The following is a 14,035-nucleotide window of genomic DNA, read 5'->3' on the forward strand; positions in this document are numbered from 1 at the left end:
TGGCATCTTTACTTGTTTAGAATCGTGCTTGGTACTGTTGTCGATGCTTATTACTCTTCTCTAATTAATGCTCTCGAATCAATATTATTTAAATCTTCCCCTTTTTTTTATAGAAAAATACCTTTCTAATTACAATTTCCAAATTCTCATTTGTTAAATTAATTCCGAAGTTGGAAAAAAAAAACTAAAAAAAAACACAGCTAGCTATTGCTACTTTGACCCTTCAGCCATGGCATCGTTCTTCAACTTGTGTTTTCCTTGGTTAAAATCCAAAGAAAGTCGCAGCGCAGATATGTCCACGCAACCAGACAATTCTCATGATCATCCTTCCGACACAAAAGATATTCATTGTATGAGAAAATCAGATGAGAACAGCAAGAGAATATTGAGGACAGCTAATTATGAGCCATTAATGGTAACAGCATGTGCAGCATCACGTAGAAGCACTCATTTGCCGGTTGCTAAAGGAGAGAGGCCTGAAGTAGGGCATACTTTCAGCTGGGCGGAGAAATATCAGCCCAAGGCTTTGAAGGACTTTATCTGTCACAGGGAGAAGGCTGAATCCATCCGGAGTACGGTATGCTTTTATATACATTTACATGAATTTATTTTATTTTGTGAGAAGTACACAAGGCCATTTTCAATTTAGGTTACTTGGTCCGGTCCCTTGCAGTACGGAAGGGGGTTCTCATGAAAGAAATTTTGAATTGCTTGTATTGTTTTTTTCTTAAGGCTGGCAGGGGTTGGGTGCAGCAATGTGTTTCATGATTTTTTTTTAATTTTTTAAATTAATTTATTGTATTGATATTAAAAATAATTTTTAAAAAATAAAAAAAATTATTTTAATACTTTTCTAAATAAAAAATATTTTAAAAAGAAATTATCACCACACTCCCAAACACTTTAATGTTTTTTCTGAAATGCACAAGATGAAAATTAAGGCAACTGTTACAAGCTATTCTAGTGTCCTGTTTGACAAAGAATCAATTTAATTCAAAAATTTAAGTTTTTAAATGAGGTTTCAAGATATGATTTATATTATTCTCTAACGTACCCCTCAAGTGAAAGCCTTTCGGGTTTGAAACTTGCACACGCTCACATTATCTTATACTTAATTTTTATCAAATAAATAAGAATAGTAAGATTCTGATTAATTATTAAAGCTCTAATATCATATAAAAAACCAATTTAATTTAAAATTTAAATTTTTTTAAAAAAATTTTAAAATATAATATATATTATTCACTAGTAAAATGCTTTTAGAACTGTGATATTTTTTATAGGGAGTAAATTTGTGGTTTTTGATGACAGTCGTCGACCAGCATTGTAAACGTACATAGTTTTTTTTACACTAAATGGGCTTTTTGGTGAATTCTTAGGTATGCCGTGGACATTATAATCATTGTATATTTGAAGGACCTCCAGGGGTAGGAAAGAGAACGATGGCTCTAGCAATGCTTAGAGAGTGTGCTGGAATGGATATAACTGAGGTACTTCAGTGATTTCCTTGTTCTTGTATTAATTTTCCCTTGGTGTTTAAGGCCTTGTAATGGCTGCTTACCTTCTTTTTACAGACAAAGGAGGAAATCAGAGAATTCGATCTGGTAAGCACTGTTAATGTGCATCTTGGTTCCATCCATCTTCTAGCTTTAAGAATCTTCCCCTTCGTTTCTTCAAAATGCACCCTCAGCTACCCTGAATTTCGTAATTAAGTTATCTCAGAGTGGAAGCGGGCCAATTTCTAACATTCCTGTCAAAATTGAAGTATCTTCACAGCTCATTCAGATCGATCTATCTGAAATAAGATGGCATGCTACAGAAGTAATTTTGGATCTACTCCAGGAAACATATATAAACGGCCAAGGTGTGGAAACATCCGCTCATTTCAATATAGATAGTTGGCGGCCTTGTCAATTGGTTATAGTTTTAATCTATAAAAAAGAAAAATGATATTAGCATTCATGTAAAAAACAGCAATTATTGTAAACGAGGCAGAGCGTCTCTCTAAGGATGCCCAACTCCGAATCAAAAGCTTCCTACAGACTTATAGAGGCCACTGCAAAGTCATCTTCTGCTGCTATGATATTTCCAGGCTCCACGATCTCAGTCCCCTCTGCATGGTTATTCCACTCCTTCCACCTTCAGATGAACAGGTAAATATTTGCTTCAGATTTCTTTGAGATAAAATCTCAATTCTTCAACATTTGATAGTTCCACTGCCTTTTCTCTTTTCAGTTCAGGACTGTGATTTGTTCCTTCTGTTCTTTAGATTGTTGAAGTATTGCATTTCATTGCTAAAAAACAAGACATTGAATTACCTGACCAGTTAGCCAACAACATAGCAGAGAAGTCCAAACGTTGCCTTCAGCAAGCCATTCGGTCATTTGAGGCCACCTGGCATTCGAAGTACGCAAGACTAAGCCCGCAATTACCTGCATTTATCCTTAATCAACTAATTATAAACACAACACAAGTCAACAAATGAATATATGCTTGCTCCTTTTGTTTTCTAACTCTGTCTAGCTTTGACATATTTCCTGCGTGTTACAGTTATCCCTTTAAAGAAGAACAACTGGTTTTGACTGGCTGGGAAAAAGAAATTGCAGACATTGCTACAAGTATAATTGAAGAGCAAAGCTCTAAACGGTTAGGAGCTTTTGCAGTGATAGGATCATTTAAATCAAAGACTATAGTGACTAGAACTTTTGAGACATGAAGGGAATGTCGGTCCAAGTCAATTTGTCCAGTCGAACCTTTTGTTAATACTCATGAAGAAAAAATGTATTTGGAAGATGAGGATATAACTAAGGAAGCATACCTGGCTTCTGGCTTTTACTCACTGATCTTTCTTCTGTATGCAGGTTGTTTCTTTTCAGACAAAAGCTTCAAATTCTGTTGCAGCACAATTTGTGTCCCCAATTTGTTTTTTTTGTAAGGCACTCTCATCAAGATGCGTTTGTATTTGATTGGAAAATTATGAATTCAAGCAATTTTCTTGATTGTTTTGCAGACATTAGTGGAAGAACTAAAGAGGCATTTGGATGACCGAATTCAAATGCAAATCGGAGTCTTTACCCAGACATACAACGATGATGTATGAATGACAGCCGAGTAATTGAGCTAATCTTTTTAGTATGGTGCATATCACTGATTTCACTGTCATTTATGTGCTATATTCATGAAGCAGAATGAAGACCTCTGTATTGAAAGAAAGAAAATGAGAAACCAAGAAGAGTTATTTTGTGGGCAAATGAGAACAAGGGTTGCCGGGTTTGTGAGGATAGAAGGTAAGTAATTGAGAGCTTCATGGTTGCTGCGTATAATTCTCACGTGATATGAGTGCAGGCCCCTCACATTTCCTTCCAATATCACCCACAAGATCATCAAATTGGATGCTAATACCTTACATTTCCAATTATAAAATTGGCTTACTCTAACAAAGTACCTTTTCTTGTCAGAATTTGTAGCTAAGTTCATGAGCTTTTACAAGTACAACGGGATAAAACAAGGTTGAACGTGAGAAAGGTGAGACAGATAGTACCTGCCTATTCAGAAAGCCGGAACATTTAAAATGCTTCTTCAGAATTTCACTCCTGAGTCTGGTGTGTTTGAATCGTACAGCAGTAGGAGGTCATGTCATCATGGAATAAGACCGCATTGAAACATTGCCAGTATTAACAAATAGGCACAACAAGGCAATTCCTTTTGATTCTTCTTCTCAGCATTTTCTTCTCTTTTTCATCAAGAACATTAAGCCAGGAATTCCGTGAAATTTCCTTTTTCCCATGTTTGTAAATTTGAGCATGTCTCAATTTCACAAAATCAAGCTACTTCGAATCACAATGATATTTGTAGTGTTCGCGAGGTAGCTAGGAATCATCCATCTCATCGCATCGGTTAGTCTGCCATACAAATCTGAAAGCCTTTTTGAAATTCTCGGTTTGATAATATGAATGGAATGTGCAATTGATTCAAACTATATGGAGGATTTTAAAAACCTCTGGCTTAGAAGTATGATCAGGGTTAGTTACCATAACAACAAAAATAAGGGACTACCCTGGCTACCCCATTCTAATACCATTAATTGGGAATATGTTCCAATCACTTAATGATCTTCAGTGCAGTCTAAAACTTTGTTGTATAGTCTTTCAGCAACGAGGAAATTGCTTCTATAGGAGAAAGCATTCATAAAATCTCAGTTAAGAAGCTCGCAACCATCCATTTTTAAAAGTTTCAACCATGTCATATTGCATAAGAGGAAGTATCTAACTATATACAACAAGAGAGAAAGCTAAGTACTACCTCAATCCAAATTTAATTGGGAATCAATAAGCTCCTTTCTATGCATTGTTCCGAGGCCTCAACCAGACAGAGAATGGCAAGCCGATTTTGAATAGATTCTGTATAGTTTTTAAGACTTATCAAGAAATTTCAAATAAGGTAATCAAAATATAGTGCAAGAAAAGAAAAGAAAAGAAAAAAAGACAAGCAAAACGTTATTCTCTTTTGATGCCCTCATGGGACTAGGGATGGAGCTGGAATTATATAATAGGAAGGGTCAAAACTCAAGATATAATTTATTATTAGAAAACTTATCTATTTAAAATAAAAATATGTTATATTATTCTATATTTAAATACTAAAAATACAAAAATTTAAAATATTTTGCAGGGGCCGAGCCCCTGCTCGCCTCCCCCTGGTTCCGTCCCTGCATGGGACCACCCTGAGAACTCTCCATAGCCATCATTCATAAAGCTTTAGTAGTCCCCAAATGTAATACAACTTCCAGTTGCACAATGTCCCCTAGTAATTTTTACCTTCACATGTTCCATCAATCGCAAAGTATATCTATTCTCTTCTTCTCTAGTTGCAACTATCGAGTGCCCTGTCGAGTGTGACCTTGACAATCCCAACATTTTTTTATGCTCCTCGTTTTGTCTGTCCGCATCATGAGTCGATCCTACTTCGTCATTTCCTTCTCCACCTTCCTCGCCACTATCTTCTCTAATATGAATGCTAATGGCATGCTCTAGCAACGCATTTGTTACATCAGCATCATGCACATTAATGTCCGCTCTGTGGTCTCGTATCCGAGTTTTTTCCAATATTTCCTTGGGCAAGTCAAGATCTCTACGACAAACCGGACAAGTCTTGTGAGCTTCAAGCCAAAGATCAATACATTCTTGGTGGAAAACATGGTAGCAAACCGTTAAAAGGCGCAGTAGATCATCATAAGAAAACTCTGCCAAGCAAATAGCACATTCAAGTACATATTGTTCACGTCGATAATCTTTGACGTTTGAATACGTAAATGTTGGAAAAAATTGTATTTGTGAAGAATCAAGTCCAGGATTTTCTTTCGAACTGGCCAGGTTTACAAGTCCACGTGAATTCTGCCTGAGATGCCAATTGTGCATGATGCCTTCCATAAAACATCTGTAAAAGCATATAGAGAAGAAACCTATAAAAAAGACCACAATAAGAATTACGGTTACAAGTAGGCTTATTAGAGGAGAGCCAATAGATAGAGTTGTTGAGGATGATGAAGAATTAGATGACATCGATTAGAAATTTAATTAGCCTAGATGGCTGGCCGGAGCTTGGAATTTTGCAAACCTCAGGTTTTTGCATGGATGAAGGGAAACTTAACCGTAAGAAAACGAATCTAAAAGGTGGGGGAAAAAAGAAAGAAAGAAAGAAAAGAGTATTTTTGTTTTGTTAGTTCAATGTGGTTAGGAACATTTAAGAAGGTGGCTTAATTTTGAATGGTGATGTGGAGAGATCAGTTTCCTGTCCTTGGTTGTGGAGAGATTGGTTTGTTGTCCTTGACACAGAATAGATCATGGCCACTGAGCGAGTCTTTGTGAGAAGGATGGGGAGTTTTGTCTGAAAAGTAGCGAATTTGGCTCAGCTAATTTCTCTCTTTCTATTGTGACAAAACAAGGACACTTTTCTTTTTTTAGGTCTTTTGTCCTATTTTCGTATAATCACCAAACTCAAAAAACCCCCCTCAACCCGACCAGACTCAGATCATTTGTACCTATCACATGAAATCACAATATGGGTACACAAACAAGATTGGATCTGGAGTGATGTTATCGCCAAACTTGTGATTACTTTGCTTTTGTTGTTGGCAGTTTGGGGTTATGATGCAACAACACCATTTTAATTACAGTAAAATAATTAAAATACTTTAAAAAAAACTATAATCTAGGGTTTTTTAACCGCTTTAATTGCATAATAAAATGATTATGTTGCCTCTAAAACTAATATCCAAAGATTTATTTATATTTTTATCATGGTTTTTTAGCTATTATCAATTTGAATAAGAGAAAATTTAGTCTTTTAATAAACATAAATATAATCACAAAATAAAAGTTGTTGCCACATACAACGTCTCCTGGTGGTTAAACGTCTCCTGGTGGTTAAACACCACCTTCCACAACAACATTGAAAGTGTCGCGTCATTCTTTTCCTGCTAGTCAGGAGTATGTGCATGAAAGAGCAGTGTTTGGGCTCTAGTTGACATTCTTTCTTTTCCTTCTTTTTTTCTCTCTCATCGCCTTATATTTTGCGTCGGCCCTTTCAAAAGTTAAATGTGTTTTATCAGTTTGTGTTTGTATTGATTTTGGTTCTTGTTTTTTTTATTGTTATTTGTTTTGCTTTCAATATTTTTAAAAGTTTTTTTTCTCAATTTTATCCCTCGATATTTTATTTCATATATATTTTTATATATAATTTGATCATCATTCATTTGATTGTTATTTGTTTTGTTTTTTTATCATTTTCTTGATTTTTTTTTTAATTTTATCTTTCAACATTTTATTTCATTTAATTTTTATATCATATTTAGTTCTTATTCTTTTAATTGTTATTTTTTCATCCTTTTCTTGATTTATTTTATTTCTCAATTTAATCCTTTATTATTTTCTTTCATTTAGTTTTTATATCATATTTGGTCTTTATTATTTTGATTGCTATTTGTTTTTTGTTTTGCAATTTTGGATGATTAAAAATTATGCTTCGTGATTTTTTCGTGTTTGCTTTCTATAGGATAATCTTAGTCTTATGACCTGAGTCATGGGTTTCAAAGATTAGCCATATTTTTAAATTGATTTTTTTTTATCAATTTTATCATTCAATATTAGATTGCTAGACCTCGAGTTTCATGATTTTTTTTTTTAATTTTTTTCTACAGAGTTATTTCGATCTCATGTCTCAAATTATAGGTTAGTCGAGTAAACTTGTGTTTACTTGAGGGTTTGTTTTCAATGTTTTTTTTTAACTAGTTTTTCTTTTTAATTTCTCCTTTCATCATATAGTTTGCTTTATAAAAGTTGAACTTCATTTTTATATTCATTTTTTTTTTGATGTTATCTCATTCTCACGATCAAATCAGGAATTTAATATACTAACTCAAGTAGGTTTTTTTTGTTCTTTTTTGAATTAGTTCTTCAATATTTACTTTATTGGTAATTAGGCTTAGGATTTCATTAATTATGTCAGTAAAATGGTCCAAATTATTATTATTATTATAACCATGTTCTCCTACAAATAATTTTTTTTTTTTTTGGGATTGTCTCATGATTTTCCTCATTAAACCATGATGAATCCTTACTTAAGGATTGGTATAGAAAAAAGCTTATTCAGAGACAAAATTAGCTGCCCCGTACAGGCAGCGGAAAAGCTTCCATTCTCCAACCACAAGGCATCTGTAATTCTGGGTACTTTCCACTGTGGGGGTGACTAAAAATAATGTCCTCACCCACATATCCAAAACAATTTTGATCAAAAAACCATACTCCAACAACAAATGCATCGCTAATGTCAACCATATGAATCCCCACCAAAAACAATGGCGAGACAATTACATACAAAATAAATTTTGCACAGCAAAGGTTGAGGGTAATGTCTCACAACATTGGTAGAATTCATGGTCTATGCATTTAAATATAATCTCAAAATCGACCCAACTAATTCAGTTTCAAATTTCTGTTTACCAAGCAATTACAGCCTTGTAGAGCATAAAAAATTGGGCACGTCCAAATGCCTAATGGATCGTGACTCTCCTTTCTAGCATAGTGAGTTAAAAATGAAAACTGCTGCCCATGGTCAAATAAAAGTCGAGGCTCTCACCTTTATTTGAGCCCCATTGCAATCAGTTGAGGCAAACAGATGCTTAAGCAGCCAGGGGCAAAGAGAGCAGAGTTAGACTAGAGGAGAGGCAAATTAATACCTGATGAATTTCATTAGAGAAATCAATATATGAAACAAATACATAAAACAAATGATCCACAAAACAAAAACTAGCAGTGACATACCTCAGAATGTGCAAATTCATGATAAATGTTGATGGATCACTTGCTGACCTGCACATTCTAAGTAAAGCAACAATGATTTTGAGAGAGACTGAGAGAGAGCTAAATACTAAATTGGAAAATTTATCCAAAGTGGTACAACTACAAAGATAACAGTTCTCCTTGGATGTGAGACATCCAGTTATCATGCTTGATTACAAGGATCTACACTACAAATGTAGTGAAAGCTTCAAATTTCCACCGGAAACTAAAATTCATGCATAAACGCTACAGGCCTGGTATCTTCATGCCTTAAGAAAACAAACTCTGCACTTGGCCATTGAGCAAGGTATCATCCAGAAACTTGAAGCCAGTAAGCATGGACCTCTTCAACCTAAGAGCTGAAGCTTCCCAATATCTTCATGCCTTGAGAAAACAAACTCTGCACTTGGCCATTTAGCCTTCCTGCACAAGTCTTTGAACATTTTCAATTCTATCAGAATGCTACACAGAAAAGAATTCTGATTCTATTCAATGTCATCGATCCAGTCACCATATATCCTGCTGATTTTGTCTGGACCCTTCCATTTCTCATGAGTTCTTTGTCCTGATCTCTGAATCAGAATAGATGATCTCTGTGATGAAACTCCTAGGTGATAAACATCTGAATGAGGCACTGAAGTAACTGATGCGACCGCAGTCTCTGGTGGAGTTTTTGAAGGCATTCCTCCCTGCTTTGATTCAACAGGGACAGAAGAAGAATCTTTAGCTTCTGTATCCACAAGCCCCCCACCATATCGGTGCAACTCTGCAGCCAGACAATTCAAATCCTAAGTTAACATAAAAAATACTTCAATCACATCAAAGAAAAACAGAGAAAGAAAGGGGAGAAAAAAAAGGGCAGCTCTATCATCATGTTAGTAATCTGAAACCAACATTAATCTAATACATAGAGAACATCAACTAGCAATCCTCTTTAAACAAATAGCTCTATGAGTTTCATGTTATTATCCATCTAAAGAGAAATAAAAGGATAAAACCAGCAATCCTCAGATGGCCATAAACATGACCACAAGACATCTAACAAACCTACAACAGAAAACATGTACATCTAAGGTGCTTATAAGAGAAGAATGGCATTTCAACTCTCATTTGATATGCAGAATACTTCAACAGCTTGCATTAAAAAACCAACCTATAATTTGTTAAAGCAACATACATCAACCACAGCTTACCAGACCAGAAGTAATGGGGGAATGAAATCTAACTGCTTTTTCTAATACAAGGAAAGACAAAATTACATTTTACCTTAAATTTAATTGGGAAAAAAAGAAAGCTATCTTTTGATAGTTATTTAGAGGAAACAACAGCAATATAGCTCATTTTAAGCATTCATATCGGCACCAACTAATGTAACAAAACCCGAACGAAGTCCCAGGTTAGCTGGAAAATCATCATACACCTTGTGTTATGAAGTAATTGCAGCTAATTACTTTCCAATAGAAGGTTCAAAACTGCCCTCAAAACAGAAGCATTTTCAGGTCATGAACACAGACAAATATCTATTTTATTCAGAAACTGAGACATGTGAACATCTTAAGCCATTAAACTAGAAATATAAGTCCTTCAATGAGTAGCTCAAGCCAGCTAATACTTCTATAAAGATAGGCATATCTATTATATGTGACGCAGCCACATACCCAAAAAATATCCCAGAAACCACAATTCTTCTATTTGTCTACCATTAAAATCAATCAAACATGTTCAACTTTCTTAGTCTGGAGCGCTCTCAAATAACATATGCAACCAAACAACTGTTTCTAAATGATCAAAGTCACCATCTTTTACATTTATTCAGTCCCAAATAATCAACAGAAAATGTCTCCAGCTGATAATCCTAGCCCCTACCAAAAACTGAAATCATCAATGGTACAAAATTCACAATTCATAAGGCATACCTCCTACTCCATGAGCAAAATGGCACTTATTCCCAAATGGGCAATATCCAGTAAGTTCCCACTTGTTACAAATTCTAGTCTTCCAATTTGATGGCTTCACATTAACTGCATTGCTACCTGCATTTCCTCCTCCACCTTCACCTCCACCTCCACCTCCAACTCCAACTCCAACTCCAACTCCTGCTCCTGCTCCTGCTCCACTGCCTCCTCCATAACCTCCAGGCCCCAAACTTATTGCCACACTCTCCCTATTCTTTGACTGCTCATCGTGCAAAAACGTGCAATTATCTCCATAAGGACACCCTTCTTCCGTATAAAACTTCTTACAATGCCTCCCTTTATAAGACCTCTGTGTCTCCGCTCCAAATCCCACTATAGATGGGATTTGAAATTCCTCCCTGACATCCACGGTGTTCCCTTTCTCTTCCTCATGGGCAGCCACTATGTCCTGCCAGTTTGGAGGGGGACGCCGAAGCTCCTCTATGCTGTGTGCAAAGTTGCAGTTTGTGATGTAAGGGCATGTGCCGGCACGGAACTTACAGCAAAGTTTGGTCTTGAAAAACATTTTCCCAATCGACTTCTTCGAATTCAATTCCTGGGAATTGTTTTTTGATTTCTTATTTGGCGGTTCGCTACCGGATCGTGTTGAGGATTGGTAGTTGGAATTGGACGAAGCGTTGTCATTAAGGATATCAGAATTGTTCCAATCACGGTAATCATCTTCTGTAGCCCAAACAGAACTGGAATCAGAGGAATTTAGAATCCAACTCTCTGGATCTGATATTGGAATTACATGGACAACATTTCCACCAGAAAAATCCCTATTGCAATCCATTTTATTACTTCAAACCCACTAACCAAATAATATCAAAGTTCTAAACTTTGATGATGAAACCCTAACTTGTAAACAAAGATGATAAAATCAGCACATAAAACATGAGACCCGTGAACTAAACTTGATTGGAAATCAAGCAAAGATATGAAATTAGCGAAATTTGAGAAACGGGTATTTTAATTAACACCCGAGTAACACAGAGCTTGAGCTAAAACAGCATCCAAAGCAGCAAGAACTGATATTAAAGGGTTTCCAATTACCTGATCAAAAGAGGAAGCACACTCAATTACCTAAATTTATGAAATGGGTTTTTAGTTAACACATCCAAGACTAGATTCAAACGGGTTTTCACTAAAATTTGCGGTGAAAATGAGATGGAGATGGAGATAAGAGTACAGCATCAGCAGCAGGTAAAACCTGAAAATTGAAGGATAAATTAAGTAATGGATTGGGTTTTGGATCCATGGCCTTGTGATATGAAGCAGAATCTGTAAATTATCAAATGAAAAATGGGTGTGAAAATAGAAATTGAGTGTCTAAAGTGGAAATATGACCAAATAAACATTTTGAAGAGGGATAATAAAGACTCGAAATTGAGAGAAGATCTCAATGCATGTTGCTTCGAATCTTAAGGACACCAAGTTTTCATTTTTTATCTATAAGAAAAAATAAAATTCATAAAATTTGGTGTTCTAACATTGCTCAATAAAGGATTTTCTTTTCAATTTTTAGTATGTATATATAAAAGGAACTTTACCAACACCTGTTAAAATGAAAGAGCAATCCTCAAATATTTCCCTTCAACTATTGAGATAAATTATGATTTTAAAAACATTTATGCATCAATATTTTTAAAATAATTTAGACATATTAAATGGGTTTTTGTTGTTAATCCTTGACATAAAATGTTAGGTTTTCTATAAGATAATGTCCATTGTTATAATAAAAGCTACAATTTGATTGATAATTGAACAGGGATAGAAATATTTAAATAAAAATTCTTCAAATTTAAAAAAAATACAAAAAATTGATATCAGAATCAAAATTGATACTATCTGTAGAAATGGTGGGTCATTTCTTAAATTTTCCCACACCCATAAAAATCATATACAAGTGACGTGGCTGTACAATGGAGTGTTAGATTTGAACCAATGCAGATAGTGTGCCATTTGAAGTAAAGAATGAGATCAATATGATTAAAGTTAATTTAATTTAATTATTAATTATTATTTTACTATTAAAAGAACTCTAAAAATTATGAATATTTCAGTATAGTAATCCATAATTGAAATACTCATTTTGCTCTTCAAAAACAAAACCTTAAAACTATCTATTAGGAGTAGTATTATAATGTCACAATGATCCATTTCAAATGGGACAATTAAATCTTTTTACTTTCATATAGCACAATAAAATCACTATTATAATTTATACACTTAAATTCAAAAATTCTTAAAGCTAGAGTACAAATACATTTTTGTATTATCCATTTTTAAGCTAGTAAAATGACTTAAATGTCTTTTAAAATAGAATTTTCCTTAACTTGCATCTAGAGGTATTTTTGTATTTTTCACTTAGGTTTTTTGTTATTATTAGATTGGTAAAGGGATGATTTAGTAATTTTAAAAATATAAATATTATTAAAAAAAATAGTTGACGTCTGTGTTGTACGCACCAGCATAGTTGATGGTTGCGTTGTTTAGGCGACACAGACAGCGTCACCCGATGCCAAACACCATCTTCAAGGGTGGTGATCGAATCTTTTCGGCAACCCCTCTATTTTTGGGCGACACGTGAGGTGATCAAAACTCTGGTTTGACAACAGTAGTGTTTTTTCTTTTCTTTTTTCTTTTCTCTCTCCTCTTTGATTTCATGCAAATTCTTAAAGAAGTCCTTCAATTTCTTTTTTCTTCAAATTCGATCCCTATTTTTTTATTGTTATTTCTTTTACGTGAAGTAGTTTATAAAAATGAAACTTGTTTTCAATTTTTTTGTATGTTTGATTTGGTTTATATTCTTTTGATTTTTATTTGTTTTGTTTGAATTATTTTTTATGATTTCATTCTCTAATTTTTTTCTATCAAATTTAATTCTTATTATTTTGATTATTATTTTTATTACTTTAGTAAATTTTTTAAATTGATATTTTTTTTTATTTCATCCTTCGACATTAAATTGGTTGGGAACTTAGCTTGTTAATTGGGCCTAGGTATAGAATTTTACAGATTATGATTTAGAAAATTAACCCCAGCTTAATCAAGTTTACTAGGGTTTTTTTTTTAAATTTGTGTTTTTTCAGTTTTATCTTTGAGCATTTATGTAATAGATATTAGGCTCCATTAAATTTCTCTTATTTTGCTTTCTGATTTTGAAAATGACCATTTTAATTGATACCCTTTTTTAATATTTATTTTTTAAAAAATAAAATTTATTTTTTTAATTAATACCTCTCTCTAATTCTTTATTTTATTTATTTAGCTTTTTTTAGATAGTAATTTTTTAATTATCTTGTATGTATTTAATTTTTGAAAAGGTTATTCTAATTCATCTATATTTTTTATATTTTATATAAATGAGCTTTATTTTTTAAAATAAAAAAAACAATTATTTTGAAAAAATATTTTTCAAAATTTTTTGGATAATATTTATAATATGTGTGACATTGCATAATATTTTTTTCCCTTTGGTTTTATTTAATCAATTTCATGTTTTTGTCTATTTCAATTATTATTTGATTAAGTAAAAAATTAATTTTGATAAACAAAGTTATTAAACAAAATGAGTAAATGACTTGTGTCAGTTAAATATCTTGATTTACATTTGTCTCATAATTTTTTCAGTTTTATCTTTAGTTATCGTTAATGTTTTTTTTATTTAGGAACACAATTAGTTCTCAATTTATTTAATAAGATTCATCCATAAGCATTTTGATTTACACTTGGAAT

General features: G+C 33.4%; 3 protein-coding genes across 7 annotated transcripts; 1 reads left to right on the plus strand and 2 right to left on the minus strand.

Annotated features, from left to right (window-relative positions):
- On the plus strand, positions 1 to 3,846 carry LOC7491863 (replication factor C subunit 3). Of its 5 annotated transcripts, XM_024597261.2 has the most exons (12): positions 1 to 577; positions 1,380 to 1,490; positions 1,575 to 1,604; positions 1,723 to 1,864; positions 1,975 to 2,153; positions 2,270 to 2,406; positions 2,551 to 2,646; positions 2,862 to 2,931; positions 3,011 to 3,094; positions 3,185 to 3,287; positions 3,459 to 3,525; positions 3,622 to 3,846. In XM_024597261.2, exons 1-11 carry the CDS (start codon positions 230 to 232, stop codon positions 3,512 to 3,514), a joined length of 1,356 nt encoding a protein of 451 aa, XP_024453029.2. In that variant the 5' UTR covers positions 1 to 229; the 3' UTR covers positions 3,515 to 3,525; positions 3,622 to 3,846. The 5 variants fall into 5 exon arrangements, with proteins under 5 accessions (XP_024453029.2, XP_024453028.2, XP_024453030.2 ...); XM_024597260.2 differs by having other exon boundaries at positions 3,459 to 3,846; XM_024597262.2 differs by having other exon boundaries at positions 3,188 to 3,287; positions 3,459 to 3,846.
- Positions 3,847 to 4,313: 467 nt separating this feature from the next.
- Positions 4,314 to 6,011, minus strand: LOC7456082 (RING-H2 finger protein ATL29). The gene has a single exon (XM_024596380.1). It carries the CDS (start codon positions 5,559 to 5,561, stop codon positions 4,758 to 4,760), a length of 804 nt encoding a protein of 267 aa, XP_024452148.1. The 5' UTR covers positions 5,562 to 6,011; the 3' UTR covers positions 4,314 to 4,757.
- A 2,406-nt stretch (positions 6,012 to 8,417) lies between these two features.
- Positions 8,418 to 11,795, minus strand: LOC7491864 (zinc finger CCCH domain-containing protein 12). Its single transcript, XM_002304305.4, has 2 exons — positions 10,256 to 11,795; positions 8,418 to 9,105 (listed from the first exon to the last, which is right to left on the minus strand). The coding sequence occupies exons 1-2, from the start codon at positions 11,088 to 11,090 to the stop codon at positions 8,825 to 8,827; spliced, it is 1,116 nt and encodes a 371-aa protein (XP_002304341.3). The 5' UTR covers positions 11,091 to 11,795; the 3' UTR covers positions 8,418 to 8,824.
- Between the last annotated feature and the right edge of the window lie 2,240 nt (positions 11,796 to 14,035).

The sequence above is a fragment of the Populus trichocarpa genome, chromosome 3 (assembly GCF_000002775.5).
Source record: "Populus trichocarpa isolate Nisqually-1 chromosome 3, P.trichocarpa_v4.1, whole genome shotgun sequence".
Taxonomy (NCBI): domain Eukaryota; kingdom Viridiplantae; phylum Streptophyta; class Magnoliopsida; order Malpighiales; family Salicaceae; genus Populus; species Populus trichocarpa.

Coding starts and splice junctions, on each gene's coding strand:
- LOC7491863 (XM_024597260.2), top strand. CDS start 230: ATGGCATCGTTCTTCAACTTGTGTTTTCCTTGGTTAAAATCCAAAGAA. Junction 2,154..2,269: donor TTCCACCTTCAGATGAACAG/GTAAATATTTGC, acceptor TCTGTTCTTTAG/ATTGTTGAAGTATTGCATTT. Junction 3,288..3,458: donor CGGGTTTGTGAGGATAGAAG/GTAAGTAATTGA, acceptor TTTTCTTGTCAG/AATTTGTAGCTAAGTTCATG.
- LOC7456082 (XM_024596380.1), bottom strand. CDS start 5,561: ATGTCATCTAATTCTTCATCATCCTCAACAACTCTATCTATTGGCTCT.
- LOC7491864 (XM_002304305.4), bottom strand. CDS start 11,090: ATGGATTGCAATAGGGATTTTTCTGGTGGAAATGTTGTCCATGTAATT. Junction 9,106..10,255: donor TTTTGCTCATGGAGTAGGAG/GTATGCCTTATG, acceptor GTCTGGCTGCAG/AGTTGCACCGATATGGTGGG.